Here is a 25,703-nt window from a genome sequence, read left to right as displayed (position 1 = left end):
TCAATAAAAATCCCAAATATGGTATGCCACCCTTTATTAGCATTTCTGCAGAAAATAAGAACTATGCTTATCATTCAGCCAACAAAATTTAGTCAGAATTAATGAAATATCAAAGAATAATAACATAGTGTAGGAGGGAGTTAAGTTCAAAACGTGACCACGAAGGGAGAAAAAGCAGTATCTCCTACAGAGATTTATAAAGAAACTAAGGAAAAGTATTATTATGTAACTTGTATATATTTATTTATATGCATATAATATATATATGTATTACATTCTCCATATGTACTGCATGTTGTAGAAATATCAATTTCTTTAAAAGTGCTTAAGATATTTTTTCATCTAAGAGCAACATGACATCAAAAACATGGTTCCTTCCATACTCTCAGTCTCAACTGGAATTTGTTTTTTTATTTAGTCATGCAATTCTTACCACATGGTACAAAGATTCATTTATCTGTAATATGAATTTGCCAAGAAATGGCCTGGACAGTATTTGTCACTCCAGTTTCAGCATTCACATTAGCTACCTACCACACCTTTCCAGCAGAGAAGACAGATTTGCTTTAGCATGGAAACTGGGCAGCATTGCCCCATTCATTCTGCATGTTAACAATGAAGATCAGCCTGGGGAACTTTGCATCTCTGTTGCTCTGCCAAACTTCTGGGGTATAAGCACAAAACTACAGCCTTTGTATCTGTCTTCTTCCCACAACGCAGAAAGGAACATTATATATATTCCACATAAATTTATATTTCCATATAAATGGAAAATTAAATTAGTTGAAAATATTCTTTTTAATCTCAAAATACTTATTTCTCAAGAAGATATGTTACCACCAGAAGGAACTTCTGTGGTACAGCCTTCTGGCATTAGGACAAAAAAAGAAATCTCCAGGTATTTGACCAGAAGTAGTAATACAGAAAGACTCACTTTAATGCCCACTTAATTTAAAAACGTTGCTAAATCTGTGACTTACCAGAAAGCTATAATGTGTATTAATTGATGTCATCTGTACACAAGGAAGAATCCATTTATGACCCAAATGTCATGAAAATCAGCATAATTACACACTTTATAGTTTGGGTGATTTTTTCATTAAATTAGGAGTTCAAAGTGTGACTACAGTTTCATCATTTGATTAGCTTTATCTCATGGTGAGCATTTCCTTCTGGCTAAACCCAGGGAGTAGTGCTGAGAGTTAAATATGTACGTGCAGACTGTGAGACATACGCAGGACATTAAACATTGAAATATGACATTTTTCAATTTTAGGAAGAGGTGGTCAACCAGAAGGCACCAAAAATCTATGAAATTATACTACATTTCTGGAATATAAGAAATAGGTAGCTCAAACAGGGAGAATGGGACCCTTAAAGGACTAAGGAGACCATCAGGAGAAACACTAAGAAACTCTACCCCATCCCTCCTCAAGGAATGAGACAGTGCTAGCCTCCAAAAAAGAGATACCTCAAAAAATGTGATATTTGATTCAAAACATAAACGTGCCTCAAGCTAAGCAGTTATGAAGAATGTTCTCAGTAAATTTATCCATGAGACAAATCCATCACTCCCATGAAGCACAAAACAGACTGTATTTGGGAGACACAGAACTGTATTTCTTCACGATGCAAGTAATTTGGGATGCACCATGATATTTACTTAAGGAATGACTAATTAGGTAAGAAGACAAGGGAAAAAAAAAAAAGGGGGCCTCCTAATGTGCTAGAAATATAATTACTTTGAAAAATGCATGAACTGCAGCTAGAAACACAGTCCCAGGGAGAGGCCAGGGACATGTCAGAATCCAGCTTCAGTCCTCTGAATAAGTGGCATGTGAAAAGGCTTATTTATCACCACGGCAGACACTTGGACATCACTGAAGTAATGATGAGACAGAGGAAGAAGGGGCCAAGTGGCAAAAAGGAAACCCCCCTAATTAGTCCAGCATGAGCTGTGGTTAAGGGGGGCAGGTATCTGGGCATGAAGTCAGCCTCAAGAAGGGAGACGAAGGCTTCCTATGAGCAGGAGAGCAGGAGTGCTCTACACTTTCACTGTGTCCAAAAATATTTGTAAGAAAAAGCAGTGTGAATTTCTACCCCCTGCCCAAACACAGTCACAAATTTCTGCACTAATAAAAATCTTCCATAATAAATATCCCCACATTCAGGACATTTAAAATGAGGGTGTAAGATCATAATGCAAGGAGTCAAGAAGATAATTAAATTACGTGCAAGGTGAAGGCAATTATGACCACTGATACTTATGACTTCATCATGTACTCAAAAAACTCAGGAACTGAATTATTTCTATTAAAAAATACACCATTTAGCAGGTTTCTGTACACCCACACATGCACTTATCCAATGTATCACTACCCAAATAGAACAAAAACATATTTTAACAAATCTTGCACAAAGTCAAAACATCATTCCTTTTACAGACACACTAGTCCACAAATCTGCTTTTACATTCAGCTTAGACTGCTAGAATCTCTTATGGACATCTATTGCACAGATCTGCCAAATCCATACTTTCATTTTGATATTAAGTAATAAATACACAATGCAGAGACACATTTGTCCTTTTCATAATTCAGTTGAAATCCATTTCTTTAGCTAAGAGCATGACCTGTCCAAATCACCTTCCAAAATTCAGAGAATCTCTCTCCACTGAGGCATGCACTCCAATCTTCACATCCTGGCTCCTATTTCAATGAGGAGCTATGTACATCCAAGCATCTGACCTTAAAATAGGAATTTATGCTTTGAGACCAAAGTTCATATAAGGAAATACCTCTCTATGTATTGCTTAAGAGCATTGCCTTTGGGGGGCTAATGCAGCTCAAAAGGGGCCTGTACTATACAACACTTAAAAACCTCATGGATACCAACCCTGCTGATTAGTTTCATAGTCAAATGGAGGTCACTGCAGTAGGTGTTTTTCAAAGAAAATTATTAGGATGGAGAAGGATGTAGGGAGGACTTGCAAGAGATGAAAACAAATGACACTGGCCTTGCAATAAAAATTCTGAGCGCAGCAGGGAGGGAAAGATGTATCATCATTAGCTCATTTACCGGTTGTGAACTAGCGAGGGCTCATATCCATGAATCTTTTCATGCTGCATGCACATTTTTAAGAAGGCAGCAAGCTGTAGCACACATCCGTGAGATCAGATCCAATGATCAGACAAGTAATATGCACCCAGAGAGAAAAGTACCAGCTGAAGTTTTCTAGGTGGTGTACTGCTGAAGTCTGTCGCACTTCAAATGGAGCAAGAGCCATGGCAGACACCTCCAAAAATAGGAGCTGTGTTCTGCTGGGGGAACTCTCCCGCTAGAAGAGGCAGAGCACTTGGCAACTACTTCTGGGCAAAATTAGAATCATAGAATCATAGAATGGCCCAGATGAGAAGGCACCTTAAAGACACTTTCTTTAACTAAAGATCTAGTTCCAACTCTCCCACCACGGGCAAGGAAGCCACCCACTACATTAGGACTCAGCTCAGTGAACTACTCAGCCCTGGTAAGTTCAAACACAAGTTCTGACCCAAAAACACAAAATTATCAATTCAGGAAAGCATGAGGACACTGGCGTTCTTCTGACTCTTGGCCTTCCTACCCATATAGAAACAAAGTTGGATTTTCAAACCTACCAAACAACAGACATAGAAAATCTGACTTTTAGTAGCACTTTTTGTTTCTTCATTACATGGGCTACTCTGAAGAACAGCAGGAGCACAGTAAAGGCTGAGATTAATAACAGAAAAGTGAAGACACTGGGTCCGTGCAGGGAGAGACTCTTTCAGGGGGAGCCACCACTCCATCTGCCACCATAGGAAAGAGAAGCCTGAAGCCATTACAAGAGAGACGTTGCAAGAAACAATGAAAGGGTCTGGCAGTAATTCAATATGAAGATTTACTGGTATTGTTTTGCAAATAAAGGCAGAAGATATCACAGTGCTGGCCCCTTGCACACAAGGAGTAAAGAGGTAAGGATCATGCAAAGGAAAGAGAAGAAATAAACAGCAGCTGTGAAAGGAAGAGGAGATGACATCAGAAAGAGGAATCATCCTCAGTGAGGGCATTTTCTTGTTATGTGATGCAAATTAAAACATTGGTATTTATGGTTTCTTCCCCCATGCTCAATAACTTCTCCTCCTTAGGTAGGAACAAGATTGTGCTCATGAAGAGGCTGTGGCAATAGGCGTTTGTATTTACACAGGAATTTAAAAGCCTAAACCATCCCAACAGAAGACTCTTCAACTTTCAGAGGTTGCAAGCTGAGTGCAAGCACATCTTTACTCTCAGTGGTATTTTCTCTCTGGCTCAACTCTTCATCTCCACAACTGCAGATGGAGACTGAAACATCGCTTTCATAAAGAGCTGAGTTCAGTAAAGCTAATCCCAATCCAAAACATTCAGGCAGATATTTAAATCCCACTGGCTTCGTTGGGTTAAAAGCTCTCAGCTGAATCAGGGCACAGTGCTGGTGGCAAAGACAATAAGAAAACCCATGACAGACAGACAGACAGGAACAGATATGTATGAGTATGTATGAGTTTGCAAGAGAAGGCTTTGGAAGGGAGTAAGAATTAAAATAAGTATCAAAAAACAGGAGAAAGCTTTCTAGTTAATTGAAGATTAAAAAGAGGTAGAAATAGGAAGTGCCACCCAACTGAAAGTATGACAGGTCTACAGAAGAAGGTAGAAGATTACTTATGGTTTTACACAATTAAATTAATTCCTTTTAATCTTTTTATACACATTGTAAACAAGATCTCTCTATCCCATGAAAATGACTTTTTAAAGGCTGGGTAAATACATTAACTAATCCTAAAATCCCAGAAATCCCAATTTAATTTTTTTTTTTAGAAAACAAAAGCCAAGAAGGGAAGAGCTCTGTAAACAGTTTTAACCTTCAGAAAACCTGGCTTTCTCTTTATTTATTCCAAAAAAGAAACTTTGCTTCAAGCAGCTGAGGGGAAAAAATGGTTATTTAAATGGAAATGGCTACACACCTCATTTGCAGTGACCAAGAGGATGCACCCTAAACATTTGCAATATTACACAAAACTAACAGAGCAGACAACTTGTACCAGCACCTAGGAATAAAGTTAGGTGGAAGATAAAACTCTCTTCTCTTTTTTGGAAAACTATTTTAAAAGTAGTCTAAAGGCACCCCAGCAAGACACATCAGTAAAACGAATTTTAATGACGGCTCTGAGTTTACTATTGACACTTAATTACTACTATCCCTTTATGTGCTCATTGCCAAATACTGTAATTCCTGCTGACACTAGCACGTATCTTGTACTTTTGCTCCAGGTAGAATAGCAGCACCCTGCACCAGCAGCAGGCAGACCCGATGGGTGCTTGTATGCCCATTTTGCACGTCATGGAGGGACCAAGGCCACCCTAAAGGCCTACTGCTGTCACAGGCTGAGCCCCCAGGGCTGCAGGTGCTTGCTATGACCCAACTCCATGCTGATGGGCAAATGACCTCGCACTTTCCAAACCACCACCACCAGCACAACACAGTCATCGGAATTGTGTAACTTCATTTTCAAAGATCAGTTTTGAAATATATCAATGAATAGATGAGCAGAATATCCCAATGAATAATACAAATATGCCACATTGTTTCCCTCTGCTCATTTTATATACAGATATACAGGAATTTTTATTACAGCCTGAACAGTTCCAGTTTCACCCTAATATCAAGGGTACAACCCATCCTGCTCAGAAATATGGAAATCTCAGTTAACAAAAAAATAGAAACATTAATTCATCTAGGAGTTTCTTCATGTGAACTGAGATATCCATCTATTGCTTAGTGAACTGTGCCCATTAAAGAGAGAAACCATATCTAAATAAATAACTAGAGATGAAAATGCCGATGCCTCCCAAGGTGAAGAGATCTGAAGGCGAATTGCAAGAAGGTTGCAGGATACAGATACTGCATTAATGAAAAACATGGTCTGGAGCATTTTGAGTTGAAGTTTCAGGACAATAAAACTCAAATTCAGCAGCTGCTGCCATGATATAACAACTGGCAAGAGAAATACTTTTTTTAGATATTTCTTTTTCATTTGTGATGCTATACATTTTGCTGCCATTATAACTAAATGTTTTCTGCCTATCTGTCTGGTGACAGAATAGATATATACATCTGTTCATGAATCTTGTTTTTAAAAGACAGATAATATTTCCCCAACTTTTGTATGTTTTTAAAGCTCTCTTCAGAATTAAGCAGAATATTGCAGTTTCTCTAAAATAGCAGACCATAAATCACACCACACAGGCAGTATGTTGCCCAGGAGACACTCTTAACATCACTCATTGCAAACACAAATGAAAAAGTCAAAACAGAGGCTGGTGACAAGGACCAGGGAACATTACCTTCAGCATATGTTCCCTCCCCATGTTGTGTTTGCTTATCATCATTAGCAATATCACTACCTAGAGACCAACTTCCTTACTGGCTGATTAAAAACACAAAACCACATCTACATAAAAAAGAACAACACGTGAAACATTAGAGACAGAGAAATCTATTTTACTGCCATGTAGTTTAAAAATTCTTTAAAAATGTTTGTAGTATATTCCATCCAAAAGCTTCCACATATTTAAAACATGTAATTCAATAAATAAATAAATAAACTTCAGTGACATAAAGCAACTCAATCACGGCTGTAGCATCAATAATCTTTGTGCTTGCCTAGACCTTAGGCATTTCCATTGAATTAAAAAGTCCTTTCCTGCACTACCAAGCCCTGACCATAGAATCAGGTCAGGATGTGACACTGGCACATAAGATTATTACCAAACACAATAGATTCCTGATATCTTTAGGAAGATTTACAGTTCTGTAGTATGTAAAATTAGTAAAAAACTGAAAAAAACAAACCAATTGGTTCCAGAGTTAAAGCACTGCAAGGTATTTTACACAACAGGGGTTTTGATGGGGAATAGCTTGGAATTTAGATTTTACTGGGAAGAAAGACATTTCCACTAGAAAATAAAAAAAAAAATCCAAGAAAAACATGAAAGAAAGTGAGGTCTGCAACTCGGCTTGTGGGGTAGAAGTCAATAAGGTTATTGAAACAGAGAGGACAAATGTCAGGAATATGAAATGGCAGAATATCCACTACCTTTTATGACACACAATGCAGCAAACATTTTCGCAAGGCAGTTAAGCCATGCCAGACGCATTCCTTCAGCACATTTTTGAGCCAAAATACCACGTGCTGCAGGCAGCACTAATCTGCTTCCCCAGTTTCTGTCTGCTGCCTCAAACAGACTGGCCCCAAGCCCAAAAATGGGAATTAGTTGCTCAGATTATTTCCTGTCACCTCTCTGGTGATCCTCGTACTAGATTTTAAACAAGGACACCAAGGCAATGCTCCTTATTGACACGGAAAATACTCTAAGCAGGCAAGTTAGCTAGCAGCTGCCAAAACTATTTATTTAGGTAAATGGAGAGAGAATTTTCAAATGAGCTCCTCATCCTGCTGTGCTTTGCTCTTACCTACAGCTTTCCTACCTTGCTATGCTCACGCTGCATGCATCAAACCATGGCATGGACGCAGAAGCTGCACCTTTCTGGCATGCATTGCTGTCTACTGTCCCGCAGACAGGCAGGTTGGGCTGGAGGTCCTCATGCTTTCCAGGGGAGAATCCAGGATAAAAACTCTGGTTCTAGTTAATAGCAGAGCCCCATCTCAGTCTGTGCCCTCAATAAATTATTTACAGTATCACAGAAAGTATTACCTGTCTCAGGAACATGCAAATAGCTTTTTCCCATGGTGCCTGAGAGGTAGAAGCACAACTCCAAAAAACTCCGAGTCCATCAAAATGGTCTCCCATTGTGTCTTTAAAGGAATGCTTTCTCAAGGCAAATGTCCAAACAGCCCTTTCCATCTATGGCCATCAGCACAACTGGCAAGAATGGCTACAAAATTTCTATAGCTGCATTTTTTACTCCTTTAAAATTATGCATTATAGAGCTTTTTGCAGCATGGAGTTACAGCCAGTTCAGATGGAGACACAGAGATTATGGCATGCAGGGAGCAGCAGTAAGGATTCGTGTCACTTGATGTTGAAATTTATTTAGCGTTTTGTTTCCATCCAGCACTGCAGTAAGCCAGGATTTGAAACATCACTTACCCCTGAAAGGCTGAAAGAAATGATCGGGCAACCTGAGCACATGGCTGTTGGGTATGTCCAGTGCAGTCAATGTAACATTTCTATAGTTAATTATTTGGAATAAATGTACTGGCTTAAATAGGTCACTGCAATGCTACAGTTCTCCTTGGAAATTGGACTGGGAAGAAGTGACTCCTCAAGGGACTTCTTCTTTAACACCCTCCAACTCCAAATACCAAGTGACTGCATTACACATAGTTGCTGCAATGCATTTTGATACCTGCTTCCGTCAAAATCTCTCATAGCATTTTAAATCCATTAATCACGCGAGCATCACAACTGGCACAAAACTGCCTTTGACAATGTGATGATCATTAGACTTATTGTACAGACAGGTAAAGTGAGGCATGAAAAGGTTAGTCATAATGCCAGAGGGATTCTGTCTCTCTCTGTGACATGTAGTAAGCAGCTTTATTCATCTGATAGTTGTTCTGACTTGTGATTTCAGCTCGAGACTCAGGGACCCACATCATAAACACCACACAGCAAATAAGCACCCTAATCAGCTAACACACCAAATCCCCATGTTAGCACACATCTTGTTTGTTCCATCACAGGTACCTCTTCCACACCAAAGCCTGGACAAAGCAGTAGCTCTCGCCACGTGTTCTTTCCAAGCCATTCCTCCATCCCGCTAAAATCACTTCCGGTGACAATTTTCCATCAAGCAATTTCTATAAAACAGGGAATTACAAATTTCCTGTATCGACAAGTAAACATCTACATATGTCTCGGTATGAATTTCAATTACATGAATTATACCACTGCAGCTCTGTGCATGGATGCTCTCAAACCCAGAGGACCACAAGCATCAAAAGGCAACTCAACACTTCACCTTGTACCTGATTCCCCTTCTCTACCTCCAACAGAATGCCTAGTGTTTGTAGGGCCCATAAATCCAACTAGGGAACTGATCCCCCACTCTTTTTCTCAAAACAGAGTTCTTCTCTCATTGCGTGCTAGAACTAGTTCACCAAGTGGCTATGGGAAAAAAGAGTCACTGAGGGGAGGTGGTAGGAAACAGCAGTCAGGACCAGCAGTGGGTTGCCTCTGTTGTGGCCAGAACAGATATATGCTAGGTGTAAAGGGAGATGGTAATTGCAGCCTTATTTTATTGAAAAGATGGGATTCTTCAGAAGCAATTCAAGTTAATAAAGCAAAAGCTTGTTCAGTTGTTTGTTTGCCTGGTTGTTGGGTTTTTTTTATAGATCAGCCCCTTCAAGAACCCCACTGGGAAGATTATATCTCCTGGATCCAGGTATCCAGGGGAAGGGGGTCCATGGTTCCTTTACCAGAGGTTCCTGTCTCCTCCGGGGACTTTCCAGGAGAGTCCAAAACCTCTTGTCAAAGTGGACTGGATTACAATTGACAATGTGACCACACAGTTATTTCTGACCATGTTCAATGTCTAGACAGAGTTTCCAACTGTCATCAGAGGAGTTTTAATTTGTGGGAACAGAGAAAGTGAAACTGATTTTCTGAGAATTAGCTGGATTTTATCTTTGCCAGTGACAGATTAATGTTCACTATGAGAGATTAAGGAATTAAAGAAAATCCCCATGAAAGAACTGAAACATATGCAAAAAAATTTAAACACTGGTATGTTTACACAAAGACAATGGTAACCCTTTTGTGCTCCTAACAATATAGGAGCAGCAAACATCCAGCATCAACATCCACCAGCCGAATGTTTTTTTCCACTTCCAGCATCAACAAATTCAACCTGTATAGTTGAGTTACTTCTGACATAATTTAGATATCACCCTCCATTTTTTGAGAGAAGCTACCAAGGGTTTTGACAATTCACTAGGTCACATTTATTAAACAAGTTTTGCTATCTATCCTTTAGCCATCACAGCTAAATGCCAGTCCCGTCCCTGCCTCATAAGCAGTCACCATCCTCTCCAAATATCACCACAAAATTCCTTTTTGATTATCCTGCCTTTCTCCAGAAGGACACTCTGTACCTCAGAAGCAGGTTGCTGCCCACACTGAACTACACATTCCAAAAAGGAAGACACCTCACTAAAGGCCAAACCACACTGGGATGCAAAGGAGTCAGACACTCGCAAAAATCGAGTCTCATTGAGCAAATGGTTGGTGTAACTGCTCATTGTGGAGGTGAAGACACGACATTAATTTGTAGGTACAGAAGGCATGGAACACACTGCCCTATCCCGGTACTGTGGGAGTGAAAACAGCACATTAAACATTTGTTGAGTTTCCAATGGAAGGTGTATCAGTAGGTCATGTGGACTAATCTGCTGTATTCAGGACTTCCTTAAAGAGAAGGATGATGCGACTGCCTCTGAAGAGCAGTGCTGGGAAAGGTTAAAGCGAGAGAGGCCACTCCATGCTAGGAAGGCCCCCGCAGCTGCTCAGAACACTCAGTGCCACCCAGAAGAACCAGCCCCAAAGACCATTGAGCTTTCTCTCCAATCCCCCTCCAGCTGCCAGCAGCCTTGAGAGCTGTGAGTAGCCCAGAGACCCTGGTCATCCCTGGATCAAGACACACTGAGGGTGCTTGTGCCCTAACAAGTAACAGCCAATAAAAGCAGAGCTGTGCACGCCAGTTCATCCTTACCGACCATCTCAAGAAGAAACTCTAAAATCCAGTCCTTTTAAAACCAGCTCCAAGACCCTGTACAGTAAGTAAGAAGGGTGGTCTCATGTGGAAGGACAGGCTGGCAGTTGGAAAAATCTGTCCCATCAGCCACTATATTCTATGGCCAAGTACAGCTACATTATAGAGATGCTGAACACCTGAAGTTCCCACTGTTTCTAATGAAATTCTGTATTGTCACTCCCCTACTCCAAAAAAAGAAGAAAAAAACCTCAAACTATTACTTATCTGCACCTCTCACACCCTTTCAGTAAAATTGGAAACTACATAAACACTGTACATCAAAGAGCTTCCTTCATTAAAATGTGGAAAATAATCTGTGTACTTTACATGAAAGGTGTTTTGGGACTGTGAAGTATTCTGGCAAATTTAATTAAATCCCATAGTTATTCTCTTATAAAAATAAATCTTTTCAGAAAAAAAGTTATCAAAAATTTAACTGATTCACAGTAACTGTTTGGTTTTTTCTTTTTGCAAAATCTTTACTTTATAAACTGAACCAGTGGTGAGAAGCAGAACTATTTTAATGATCTATGTGTAAAGTTACATTTCCAGAACACAAATTCTCAGCAGAATTTTCAAATGAAGATGAAAAATCCCCAAATAAAGACATATGTAATTCTTTATGGGCTGCAGTGATCTAGAATCAGAAATTAATTTGGTATGCATATTTTACTAAAACTGAAAAACTGAATGCTTCAATTGTGAAAGATGGACAGAACTTGCCATTACATTGTGGAAGCATAGAGTTGTTGAAACCACATACAATCAGATTATTCTCAGGTCAATGTAAACACTTCTTCATAATTAGGTGTGACACAAATTAAACCAGGAAAGTTTAATTTCACTCCTTATAGTCAGTAGGATGATTATTTATCAGTGCTAGTGGCCATGAGCTCAGGTTTATAAGTAAGGACTGATTTCCATTGGCAAAAGCAGCACCCTAGCTTGAGCCAGACACAGACTTTAGTACCTCCTTAGCCTGAGAGCTACAGTCCTTTCCTGTCCACCACCATGAAGAACTTGTCATGTACAGTGTCACTTGTACATGTACAGTGAGCACATTTTGCTCAACTTCAAGATGAAAATATCATCCAAGTAACTGAAAAGTATTTCCTAAGTGAAGTAACTTCCGGCTGCCTCCCTCTTGAGGGGGGTTGTGGTAACCAGATTGTCTCCAGTGGATAACAGCTGCAAAGTTGAGATATAGCTGGCTACAAAGACATTTAAGAGCAAAAAATCAAAACGTATCTCAATGGAGGGGCAGGTAAGCTCCACAGTATGTTCTGATGCCCCCAATCACTTAGATGGGGGATGTGCTGGAGGGTACCACAGCTCCCCACAGACCCACACTCCTCATTTTCTTTCTCATACTCCCAATACAGGGAGCATGGAGGAAACAAAGCATAGTCCTACACCTTCACACACTTCCTGCTCTGCTGGTACACTGCAGCAACACTTGTGACAAACTTCTAGCCACAGCTGAATGGATCTACCCCTTTTTCGTTAACTGTGGACAAAATGATCAGGTCAATGCCAGCAGACAACTTAACTCTGAGAAACAAAAAAATGTATCAGTGCAAACACCTAATGCAAACCAACTGCAATGAAAAACACCTCCCCATGTGCACTCTGTTTGGCTTTCTCTCAGTTATTTCTTATTGGCAACACTTCAATGCTAATAAGACACCGTAAGTGTATAAAATGTAATAAAGATGTTTACATTAAACAGCAGACTACAGATTAAAAGAATCTGTTCCATGAGCTATACAAGCTCATCTCCAAACACCTATTTTCTAGTAAACATGAATATGTGAATAGAAAGAAATCTGACAGTGGAAGGATTTTTTAAATTTTATTTTACCTTTACTTTGTTGGCAAAGTCCTAACACGTTCCAAGACTTGAACACTGAAATTAGCTAAACAGTCTTAAAATATGACACAATTTTTTAGCAATGAGAGCAATAAAAGCTTGGAAGAACTTTCCAAGCAAGTGCCTGATTCATCATTACTTGTAGTCCTTGAACTGCAAACAGTACTGTTATAAAAAGTACCCTTTAATTCAGCTTCCAAGGTAAATCCTGGAGCCTGCCTATGTATTTAAGCAGGGGAAGATATACATGCTCAGACCAGCCCCACAAATTCCTGATTAACTCTGTCCAGTTCTACTGCTCCCTAAAAAGCCACAAAGCCTGCTGCAAGGTCAGACAGCAGAATGTGTCCTCAGCATTACAGGTCAGTGAAGATTCCTCTCTCTTGGACTTGGTACAGGAAGGGATTAGGCAGTGCACCAAAGTGGCTCCATGTAATCTTAGACATTGTTCAAACATCCTCCTCTGTACATCCCAGGAAGGGAGGACTGCTTGTATTGCCCTCCATATGCTCATAAGCTTGTGGTTTTGCATTAACAACATTGCTTCCCAACACCCTTTGGCTACTCTTAGTACTTCAGAACAGCTAAAATGGATTTTTCTCCAGTTTTCTCTGAACTATTATGAATTACTGATCATGGTCTGAAATGATGCCAGGATAAAGCTGGTGCTCACGCTCAGAAGGAACACCAGACACTGCAAGTCAATTTTCCTCTAACTTCCTTGAACTGACTACCTTGTGGCTTGGTCCCTTTGCTGGCACCTTGGGGATGAGCTTTCTGCAGGAGCACCTGTGTATAATTTAATGGATGATGATGTACAAGACAATATAGGGGTCACTTCTGGGCTTATACAATAAAGGAGAGAATAATAGAACACATGATAATACAAAATGGTCTTGGAAGTATCTCTCAAGGGTAATAAGGGTGACAGGACGAAATACAGACTGAATATTTCTTTATTAATAAATAAATTACTCAGAGATTGAGACAAAATGTCCTATCACCAGGAGCATCCTGAATAATAAAGGAGATTCTCTAAACATTTTCCAAAGAAGGGAAAGCATGCCAATTACAGCAAGCTATAAGAACTGTATGTCATGAGGTGTTTTATGGGGTATAAAGCCTAGAGAGCTGAACAGCTTGAATGGAACAATTCTGCATGACTGGCCTCACTTAGGAGACTTTGAAAGTATGTCAGAATGATTCTAAGAGCCCTTTAAAGTAAATATTTTCATAAGCTGATGCATTGTTTTAGGGTTCGTATTGTTAAGAAAAAAGTTAAATAAATTTGCTCCAGTGAAACTAAGACAAACCTTGTTCCTTTACTGTTACATCTAGAAATGACAGGAAAATTATAAACACACAGATTTGGAATTTACCACAACTAATTTTAAAGAAAAAGAAAAATGTTAACAAATTGCTTTCCTAAAACTAGAAATCTTAAATGAAGGAATGCTTGCAGCTATTAAAAGCTGCAAGAAATAACTTACAGAACAATGATAATGCAGTTCCACAGGCTCAGAAATCGCTGCTCCCAGGAATGCTTTATTCATGCCTAACACAGCTACAGGCTAACAGACCAAATGTTGGCCAGGACTGTGCTCTGTGATCCATCTGGCACACTCCTTCCCAAAGAGGCTGCTCAAGAAAGACATCATGGGTGGGCTGAGAACCAACAATCTTGTCATGAGTGGCTGCTGCAAGTCCCTCCCCTGTGAGCATCCCCCTTTCCCCACCCACCCACTAGCAACATCCACTAGCACTTCTCTTGTGGTATGGCCTGAAGTTACTTCAAAAACTGGGTTTAAAAGCCTGGGATAATGAAGTGGCTCCAAAATACTGGCTCTGGGTAATGAAATTTGCCCACACTCTCCAGGAAGATGAAGAACATCTGTAATACTAATGCCTCAAAACTACAGTGAATTCAATTCTAACAGTGATTCCACCTGGATTTACCCACTAGCTCCTACATGCCTTCATAAGATTAAAGAAGCAAGAGGAAAAAAACATTTATCACAAACCATTTTCACTTGATTTTGTTTCAAGGAAATGCTAGTAATGGTCCCATATAAATATTTATCAGACCACTCAAATCGTAGTAAATGAAAGTATCCTTTAACTTTCATACACGATAACTGAAAATTATTTTAGAAGTCAGTTGCAAGATGCAAGGAGTCTGAAGCAATAAATTCATTCCCTTCTGCCAAACACATGTAACGTACAGGCAGGTCTGGTTTATTGTAAACTACATCATCTGGTGTTTCTAGTTTCCATTATTATTTGAACACCAACTGGCTTCTCTAGCCACAGTTTGTCAGGAATTTCTTCCACTCTTGAGGTACCTTAAAAGGTATCCAAACAGAAGATCAGACCACTATCCTTAGCACCATAAATAAACCAATGGAGTCTGTAATAATTTGAACTCCACCTCCATTTAATAGTATCTTCAAGCTTGCAGCACTGTGAAAGACAGGACTGGCTTATTAATGTGAATTTCAAGGCTGAAAGCACCTGAAGATAACAAGTTAACAGGGTCACCTACAGCCCATGTTCTTATCAGAGGTCCTCCACAGGGTTAGAAATTAGTGCCAGATAATGTCTAAATTTAGTTTCTAATGAAAATCAGGGGACTCAGATTCCTGAACAACCTTAGGAAATGAGGCTAGTAAGTTTTGAAAGCATTACTTAAGTCCATGTTTATGGGCTTTGCAAGAACATTAAAGATCCTGTAAGAATTTCATTAATACCATTTTCGCTTCATGTTCAATTTCAATGGGACTTATGATGTTTCAATGCTTTCCTGAGAAGCAGGAAAAGACTTATTGCTTCAGTTTTCCCACTGAGGAACTCCCAGGTGGAGTTACTCCTTCCTCACATACCAGGGCGCTGCCACACCAACTCTGATAAAGCCTACATAAGCCTCTGCAGCAGAAGATGCCGAGTGTGTCTGATCACTCTGTTCCTCTAGAATTCATTTTGTTCATTTGCTATTACTAGTACACCCATGGGTTGCGTAGGGGTAAATATAAAAACTCCTGTTACATCAACGTGCCAGACTAAGAAGAGGAGCTAGAGTAAAAAACACTGTTTTTCACAAATTATTAAAAAATGAGAAGGAAGATTCCAGTATTTAGGCTAGGACCTATCTCATCTAGCTCAACCTTTCAAGAAGCCAGGAAGTCTCAATAATTGTCCAAATCTCCACTGCTGCCAGAAAAGAGGTTCTGACAGATGGTACTAAGTCCCCCAAGGCAGGTGATATCATAAACCCATATGCATTTGTTGAACTCACCACCAGCTCCCGAGACAGCAAAAAATACACCACTTTGCTGTGGTATCAGCACTGTAAGGGTGTACACACCAGAGCTGAGAAAACCCAGGTTTTTAATAAAGCAGTGTAGGACATTTGACATACACCATTTCCAGAAGAGTAGTCATAACTATTAGAGCTAACCCTATAATGGAAACTCAAGCACACTGTCATTCCATAACAATTTTTAAAAGATCTCTGCTCATTTTGTGTTACAACAATCTGGAAATACAGAGGGCGTTTTGCAGAATTTTCTTCTAAGGAACTGCAATCAGCAGACTGGCGAAGTGAGTGGAGGTGCATATCGGGTGGGAAGCAGTACTAAAGATGAAGCTCAAGCTTCTCTGTAACCCCAGAGTTGCACAAGGGGAAGGTTACCACTCCCCAAGAAAGGTCAAAACAGCAGATACTGACAAATTTCCATAGACAGAAAAGAGGGCGAGATGCTCTAACACTGTATTCTCAGAAAATGAAAAATCATAAAGTATTATTTACATTAAGTCTCATCCCCTATACTATTAAAAACTTTTTTCAACTTTTTATTTCTAGAAATGTACTTATATATGGGTTTCATATTGAAAGATAATTCCCTTAAATTAGACTGAAAACATGACTCTTTTAGAGAGGAGTCATCACAAATTTCCCAGCATGTAAATCTGACAGTATATATTCTTGTTTACAGTTGGTTTACAGTTAACAGGGATGGGTTATGTCTGGCCAAAGCAAGGCAATCAGTGAGACCTCTACCTGAGCTAGTCACACAAGGGCCTTTGTACATTTTTAGAGTATGATTCATCCAACTTATCTCATATTTTTATATGAGATAAAATGAACCATGTTTTGCAGTTCTCCATTTCCTTCTGTTGACTAGAAGTCTGAAGTGACTAGTTCTCATTGTAGATGACCACATTTCATAACAGATTACACCTCTGGAGTCCAAAAGAATGACAGTGATGCAAAAAAAAAAAAAAAAAAAAAAAGAAAAAAAGAAGAAGAAAGTGGTTCTAAACAGGAGACAGCAGGAAGATGAGAAATCATAAATGGAAGGACCACATTATGTGTTCCTGGGTGCAGGGTTCTTACATGACAAGCTTGTGACATTTATATTAACAGTCAATAAACAGGCCAATGAAGATAGAAAATCAATGATTTTAAACCGTACCCCTAGATGGTGACAAACTCAATATCTATTGAGGCAGGAATCAACAAATAAGAGTTCTCTTTTAATAAAAAAGTTCCTTCTTTTTTTCTTTTTTTTTTTGTTTTTAGCCTCTAGAAAACTCTTAAACCAGATTTTTAGCTATGAGTCATGAACTGACTTCTAAACCCATGAAAAATATAATCATCTGGTTAAGGTACTAGTGGGAAACCAGGAATTGTAGCCATCTACTTCACCTATGAACTGGAGTATTCAGCAATGGATGCTGAATCTTCCAAATCGATTCTACATGACATGAGGCAATGAGCAACACTGTAGGAAGGGAATCCCAGGCTCACTCCCATGGCACATCTCATCAAACTGCAGCAGCACACAGATTTGCACATATACACTATGCAGAGGGATCCACATTGATCAGTATGGAGGAGATTCCCAAGTTTGCTGACCACGAGCCACTGTTCCGACCTGAATGGAGAACAGCCTGTTGTGTAACCTCCATCAAAAGTCAGATCAAGCTTGGTGGAGCTAGATCATAGAATCACAGAATCATTTAATTTGGAAAAGACCTCTAAGATCATCAAGTCCAACCGATAACCCAGCACTGCCAAGTCTATCACTAAGCCATGTCCCCAAGTGCAACATTTACACTTTTTTTGACCACTTCCAAGGACTGTGATTCCACCAGATCCCCAAGCAGCCTGTTCCAATGCCTGACAACTCTTTCTGTAAATAATCTTTTTTCTAATACCCAATCTAAACCTCCCCTGGACACTTCCTCTTGCCCTGCCACTTATTACTTGGATACTGCCTTTCAGGTAACTGTAGGGAGGGAGAAGACCTCCCCTGAGCCTCCTCTTTTTCAGATGCACCTCTATACATCTACAGTGGAACAAGAAGAAGCTATCATGACATTAAATGTGTGGTAGCATGGTGCAGTGTGGATTCACCACGCAGGCCTGCTTCTCCTCAGGTATCTGCATCACTTCCTCTCTTTGGTATCAAGGTGCCTCAGGGAGCACAAGCACATCTCACTCAGCACTTCAGCAGAGTTTTGCTGAAAGCAAAGACTTGCTTCCAGTCCAGCCTGCTCACATATCAGGATGAATTTGGCCCAGTTTACATCCTAATGATTATAATGGATGCAGCAGTCGTCTTTTCATTAAGGTAGCAGCCAAAAATATTGATTTGTTGTACTTCATGCTTCCGCTTACCTTCACAAATTTCAGGGGAGACAGTACATAAGCAAATAGAGTCGGTCAGTTTAAAAGTGACAAATGAACTGTGCTGGAAGTAAATAAACGGCTATCTCTTTATAAATTAATTCAATATGTGACTTGAGCCCTTTTCTACAGCTAGAAAGCTGATTCATCATTCAGCAGCATTTAAGTTGCCACCAGTTCAATTGCAGGGTATTAATGTTGTGTTCTATTTGACACAGAAGGTCAAATTCTGCATTCAGCTTACAACAGAATGACCTAGAGTAACTCCCGAGCCCCCAAGCCCTGCTCTCCACATTGCCCTGGCTGCAACTCTGCAAAGTGTTCTCTAATTTGCTTTTACTAAGGCTTCCAGTGTATTGAACATTTGGGGAAAACAGAATAATAATCCGAAACTTTTTGTTCTGCTGGATTATCAAGTCTCTTCTGGAACAATTTAGTGAAATAGCACAGGTTGGTTCATTTTCATGTAACACTTGTGAAAGAGTGAAAGGTAGACAAATATTTGCATCTTGGGAGGTTTTCGACTCTTTTCCCTTCACAAAATAGATTTAAATTTTGGGGAAAAAAACTAAATATGTTTAATGTAAAATATTGAGTACACTTCCCACGCACTTCAAAACATGATTTGTCCTTTACTGAACGAGAGCCCTAACTTATTCTTGGCTATCACCTCTACTAGTCTAGGCATAGGATAAAAAAACTGGTTATTTTACTAATGAGTGAAATGCACTGTTACTCACCCTACCAGTTCCTATAAGTTCAATAAATGTTGAATCCTGAGATTTCCAAATCAGTACTGCAGCATTTGGATCAACCTCCCACTGCTTGATAAAGAACCCATTTAGATCAAGTTGATGTTACTCAATAAGCAGTAGGACAAAATTTTCAAATGCAGGAGCTTAAAATTGAAATCCATATTCAGTTGCCTAAATAATGTTGCCTGAATGCCTTTACTTGCTATTACTACTGTAGGACATGTGAGTTCTTTACATTCCTGGAAATTAGGGGTAGATGTCGTCTTGGCTTCTGACACTCAAGTTTGATGTTTCTGGACATAAGGTTTTGACTGCTTCATCTGTGCACAGCTGTAGCAGAGAGACTCTAACACAAATAGAATAAAAATATTTTTCACTGCTTATGCTTACGCTTAGATGCGAGCCACAGCATTTGTAATGTCATCTGTTTTTCATAATGTTCAGTTTAGAAAGTTGACATTTGATTAAACAGTTTGAATTTGCCAAAACATACATTTTAATCTTATGTTTAATACCACATTCTCAATTAAAAGCTTTAGAAAAAGACATTCAAAGTCTGCTGAAACCACAGTAAGCCCACAGACCTAACATATTAAATACATTTTTTGAAACTGTTGACTAATATTTTCTAATTCCCTCACTACTTCTAGTGGTGCACAGCCGCACCATTACTAACAACAACCATCTGACATTTAAGCAGCCAGTATGTTACGTTTTTTACTAGATATCTTATACTTTTATATTTAGTATTTTCAACATTTTCCAATAGGGTTCTTAATACTACCAACACTAAAGGAAAGCTAGCACAGTTCATTTACAGTTATGAATCCTTCCCTTGATTTCTATCTTTACAGAAGCACACCAGTGCTGATAAACACCATGCTACAAAGAATGACATATCATTCCAGTCTAACTCTTATGAAAAAATGACTCCCAACAACAAGAACAAGACCACAAAGAGGTTTTAGGACAAAACAGTTCTTGTTTCATGCTCCTTATTTCCTTTCATTGGGTTTAACACTGGATTCAAAGTCACAAGTGTTGTGACTCTGTGGAGGTGACCTGAGTAATTTATAATGATCAACAGATAATACAGTCACTGAGAGCGAGTTATTCTGCAACTATCACTGTTTCCTAAATGGAGTCATCACACAGCTGCTGAAAGGAAATATGTATTATTTCACACCCACAGAATGATAAGCGTACCCAGGTAATTAAATCATGTCATTGCTGTACCTGAAAAATGCTTATTTATAATTCTGTCTTGTCTATAAGAAGAACTGAACTTCTTGTTAAGAGTTGAAAACAATTATGCCTCAGCTTTGCTTTTGCAAAAATCCTCTATGAAGAAAAATGAAAATTACCAACAAAACTCACCAGTTTCTTCATCTATGCTGAATCTCCCCAGGCCACTGCCATCCCTGATGGAATACTGGATCTCTCCATCTCTTCCAGAGTCCTCATCTCGAGCAACAACTTGCAAAACACTTGTACCAATGCGGGAGTTTTCCTTTACAGATCCATTGACGGCAAAGTCAGGAAAATACGGGGTATAAAGATTTTCGTTAACATCCACCACTTCAACTTCCACAAAAGAAACAGAAGAGAGAGAAACCGGGCGTCCCTTGTCCTTTGCGCGGACGGTCAGGTTGTAGAACTGCTGCTTCTCATAATCGAGCTCTTTGTTCAAGCGGATGGCGCCACTCGCTTTGTCTATCTCAAACCTCCCATTGTAATCATTCACCAGCGAGTAACGGACTTGGCCTCCCAAGCCCAGATCTGGATCATGAGTTTCCAACCAAGCTATGACAGTGCCAACCGGCAGGTCCTCAAGGACCTTCACATTGTAGTTGGATGGTATAAAGGTTGGAGAGCAATCGTTAACATCATCCAGAAAAACCTTCAGCGGCACAACAGAAAACTGCTGGTGGCCACTCTCTGCTTTGTCCCTAGCCTCAATCTTCAGTGTGTAGTTTGCTTTTGCTTCCCGGTCTAGCTGATCTGCCACATACACCATTCCTGTGGAACTGTTGATAGCAAATTGCTGGATGTCCGTCAGTACTGAGTAAGTTACTTCACCATTAGATCCCAGGTCTTTATCCCTGGCTTCTACCTGGATAATCTCTGTACCAAGACTTGTACTTTCTAAAATATTAACTGAGTAACTGTCCTGTAAAAAAACAGGCTTGTTATCATTTGCATCCTCCACGGTGACAGTCAACAGTCTCCATGCAGATTTCTGTGGATGACCTAAATCATAAATGGTAATATTAAGAATATAGAGCTCTCTTTTTTCACGGTCCAAGGGCATGAGAACATTAAGTATTCCCATCTCCATGTCAATGTTGAAACAACTATCCACATTACCATCAGAAATTGTATAAAGCACTCTTCCATTAAAGCCCGAGTCTGCATCGTAGGCTTTTATCCTCAGGATGGTGGCACCAATTGGCAGATCCTCTGAAACCCTTACATCAGTAGGGAAGGATTTGTCGAAATGTGGTGCCTGCCTGTTTACTGAATAAAAATCGAGAAAACCATCTTCCAAATTCAGCTTCACATTTGCTTTTGCCTTTTTGAGTAATTTTTCTGCTAGCTTCTGAGCAACTCTGGTTTCTCTACAGCTAAAGGTCTTTGAGGACACTTTGCCATGAACTACTGAAATATTAACAAACATAGCATCAGCAAAGTTCTCTCCATCAGTTGCTGTTATCTTAAGACCAAAATTGCTGTTCTTTATGCCAGAATTAATTAGAGATTTTTTAAGTTGCAGGACACCAGAGTCTGGATTTAAGTAAAAAATGCCAAGTTCATTTCCAGAGATTATTTTGTACTTTACCAGCTCTAACTCATCTATGTCTATTGCAGAAACAGCAGTGATGTGACCACCAACAGGAAAATCAGAAGAAATCACTCCCTGACAGGCTACTTTTTCAAAGAGGGGTTTGTTATCATTGACATTGCCTATGTATATGGTGACATTCACCTCACTTTCATGGCGGTAGGGAGAACCCCAGTCAGAAGCCCTCACAATGAACCTGTAGCTTTCTGGTGAGGACTCAAAATCCAGTTCTTCAGATGTGCTGATAACACCTGTAAACTGGTTTATTGTAAAAGGTAGTGAGTTCAGACTGGCAATACTGTATGTTATGTATCCATTTTCTCCCCTGTCTTTATCAACTGCTGAAACTGCCAAAACGCTAGATCCCACAGGGACACTTTCATTGACAAATGAGCTGTAGGAGAGCTGCTGGAACTCCGGAGTGTGATCGTTGGCATCTTCTAACCTGACAGTAACCCATGCTTTTAAATCACCACCTTTGCTCGTATATACTTCTAATTCATAGAGGTCCTTCTCAATGATTTTCAAAGGACGAGCAGTAGTAATAAGGCCTGTCTTGGGATTGATCTTAAAATACTCAGCTTCTTCACTTGGAAGTATTCTGTATTCCACACCCTGTGGCTCAGGCATCAGCTTAACTACTGCAACCACCACTCCAGGAGGTGAAAATTCACTGATCAAAACATCATACGCTTCCTTTTCAAACTTTATGGGGATACTTTCTTTCTTGGGACTAGCAATGTGGACTAGTTTGACCGCTGAAAATTTCTGAGGAGATCCTTTGTCCTTTGCTTGGAGAGTCAGGTTGTAACCATACGGGAAGCTGTCCCAATCAATAGGCTTTCTCTCTTTGATTTTGTACTCATTCATCCATTTACCTTCTTTAGTCAGAAAGAACTGTTCTAGTGGATCTCCAGCCACAATAGAAACAGATTCTATTTCTCCATTGGCTCCTTCATCTAGGTCATCAATGTTAACAACTGCATAGGTAGGTTCCTTGTCTGACGGGAAGGGAATATGGGTTACTACGTTTATTGTTGGGGCATGTTCATTGATACGTTCAATGTGAACATAAAGCTTGGCAGTGCTGCTTACACCATTGTTTCCATAAAGCTTCATCCCACGGTCCACTGCCAAAATCTCAAGATCGTATCTGTTTTTCTCATCGTAGTTTAACCGGCCACTTAAGGAGATAACACCACTCGTAGGATGAACTGAGAAGAGATCAACTTTATTTTTGAAGTAATAATAAAATTCACCATTGGACCCAATATCCGCATCTGTTGCGGTCACCTGTGCAATGCTAGTCCTTAGAGGAGTGCTTTCTGCTATCGTGACGGAGTAAGTGGTTGGTGAAAACAAAGGTCTTAGGTCATTCATATCCAAAACCTGGATGTTCACTTTTGTCCATGCTTCCAAGTCCTCTCCTCTGACAGACCCTTTTACCATCAATAAATAGTTGTCCTGGATTTCTCTGTTCAATATAGCAGAATTCCCACCTTTAGTCCTTATTCTGAGGAAGCAAAAGTCAGCAATGATGACTTCCTCTGCTTTAAAAAAACCCTCATCATCACCAGACACTATCCTGTACTTGATATCCCATGAGAGGTCAGCCAAGGTAATGCCCATTCTCGTCTGACTGTTGACATAGGTCCTGGCTGCAGAATTCTCGTACACTGTAGCATTGTAAGTGGAATGTGTGAAGTGAAAGCCAAGCGGGGCGGTCCCGTGAACTACCTGGCAAATGGAGGCCAGGAACTTGACAATCAGAAGGGTAAGGCATGACAGAGGTAGTCGTGAGCCTGACCAGCGGCCCATATTCACCTCCATCACATCATTCTTTCACCCTGTGGCAGAGAGAGAAAACAGGAACTAGTTGATCAAGAGATAAAACCTGTACTGTGAAGTGAGTGTAAATTTATAATTAAAATAAAAATATTTATTCACCATACATTTATGGAAAACATAATAGAAAGAGAGAGCACTATACACACATATACAACCAAACCAGTTTTGGTTATTTTTACACATGTGTGCACAGTATATATGCATGTATGTACACATACATGCACATATATTTAACTACATGTATGTACGTATGTACACTTCTTTAACATAAAAAACCTCTGTGAGACCCTATCATATCTATACACATATGCACACAATTCAGAATAATCAGAGTGAAAAAAAATTTGAATCAGACACACACATTTAAGTTTATAGAAAAGGATGAAACACATACAGAAATTATGGTTTTTATTTATCAGAAGCTCCAATTAAGCCTAAATTTATTTGTTTTGTTTTCAGAGCATATTGGAGAACTCGTTTTCAGTCCTAATGTTTGGAAAGGAGACAGGATTTTCATATGTAAGTCGCCTGTCAAATGTTACCCTTTTTTTTTATGGGAAGCTACGAATGTTTGATGAAATTTGAGCCATTAAGAACAAGTAGAATAAAAAAGTCACTATGCAGCCATTGCTTTAAATACAGATACCTTCAGAAAAACCAAAATTAAGGAAGAATTATAGCTAATTAAATGCAATTGCATACACATATACATATACACATGCAAACACATATCCAGATATTGAAAACAGGCAAAATACAACGAAGAAAATAAAACTGCTCAATGAAGCTTCCAGGTGAAGATTCAGGTTAAGAAAACAGCACATCTGAGATAGCCCGTACGTAATGCTGCTCTTGCATATGTAGCCCAACGCACCTGTGATTATGGTCACCGAATGCACTGGCTAACATACCCTAAATGAGGGCACGGACGAACATTTTTTTTTCTGTAAGTCCAATAAATGCTGGGTACCACTACCATCCCAACCAAAGAAAGCTGAAGACCCGTTCCCACCTACTGTCTGTCCTGCTGCCAACGGGCCACCTCGACCAGTAAAGGTGTAAATGATCCTTCCTCAGATGGACTGAATTCCAGCTTACAGCACATTTCACTTTGGTAACCCACAGCAGAATTTGGCTACAAATAAAGCACACATCTCCATCACCATTGGTCTGTCTTAACCCGGTCTGCCACACTCAAGCCATTTCAAAGCACTGAGCGCCTTCCTACTGATTTCAAAAGGCTCATTATAAATGTAAATATTCAACTGCAATTAATAAGCAGCATGTGGGTAAGACTTGGAGTTCCTCCACACAGTGCTGTTGTGGAACAGCCCCAGCGCCTTGCACCAAGGATTTAAATTGCAAGGTTAAACGGAGACAGAGTAAGTGGAGACACTGGCTGCTGGAGGGTGCTGCAGAAGCTGGGAGTCAGGTCCTGCTAATCGCTTCCCACTGAAAGGAGAGGAAAGGAGCCTGAGGAAACTAGGCAGGTGCTCACAGTGAGGCAGTGTGAATAAGTTTCTTTGTTACAGAGTACATACACTGCTACTTGTGAAAATCATAAAAATCAATTTTAAAAGGCAGTTATTGAAAGACCCACTGCAGACACACGTTGTTCTCATTGTCATTTAAAAGCTGCTTGAAAACGTAGTTTTCTCCAAGCTAGAATACAGAATGAAAAAGGAAAGGGAAAAGCTGCTGATAACGGCAGAGGTTAATTTAAACTTCCAACATGATTTCAACATCCCCAAGGAGACTTACAAATTGCATGCAAGTTCTGGAATATGAATTCATGTTAGTTGTCACCTCCAATATAATGGAATGATTACTGCAGTTTTAGTACCAACGACGATCAATGTATTGCA

General features: G+C 39.7%; 1 protein-coding gene across 6 annotated transcripts in view; it reads right to left on the bottom strand.

Annotated features, from left to right (window-relative positions):
- Positions 1 to 25,703, bottom strand: part of FAT3 (FAT atypical cadherin 3) — a 327,771-nt gene that overhangs the window by 282,434 nt on the left and 19,634 nt on the right. For all 6 annotated transcript variants that reach the window (XM_018071264.2, XM_018071265.2, XM_018071267.2 and 3 more), the window contains exon 2: positions 20,526 to 23,837. In XM_018071264.2, the coding sequence (XP_017926753.2) occupies positions 20,526 to 23,820 (3,295 nt within the window). In that variant the 5' untranslated portion in view covers positions 23,821 to 23,837. The remainder of the gene's footprint in view (positions 1 to 20,525; positions 23,838 to 25,703) is intronic.

Source organism: Manacus vitellinus, unplaced genomic scaffold (genome assembly GCF_001715985.3).
Source record: "Manacus vitellinus isolate BGI_N305 unplaced genomic scaffold, ASM171598v3 scaffold_2_pilon, whole genome shotgun sequence".
Taxonomy (NCBI): Eukaryota; Metazoa; Chordata; class Aves; order Passeriformes; family Pipridae; genus Manacus; species Manacus vitellinus.
Note: the sequence above shows the minus strand (reverse complement) of the source record. Positions and strands in the feature narration are given on the sequence as shown.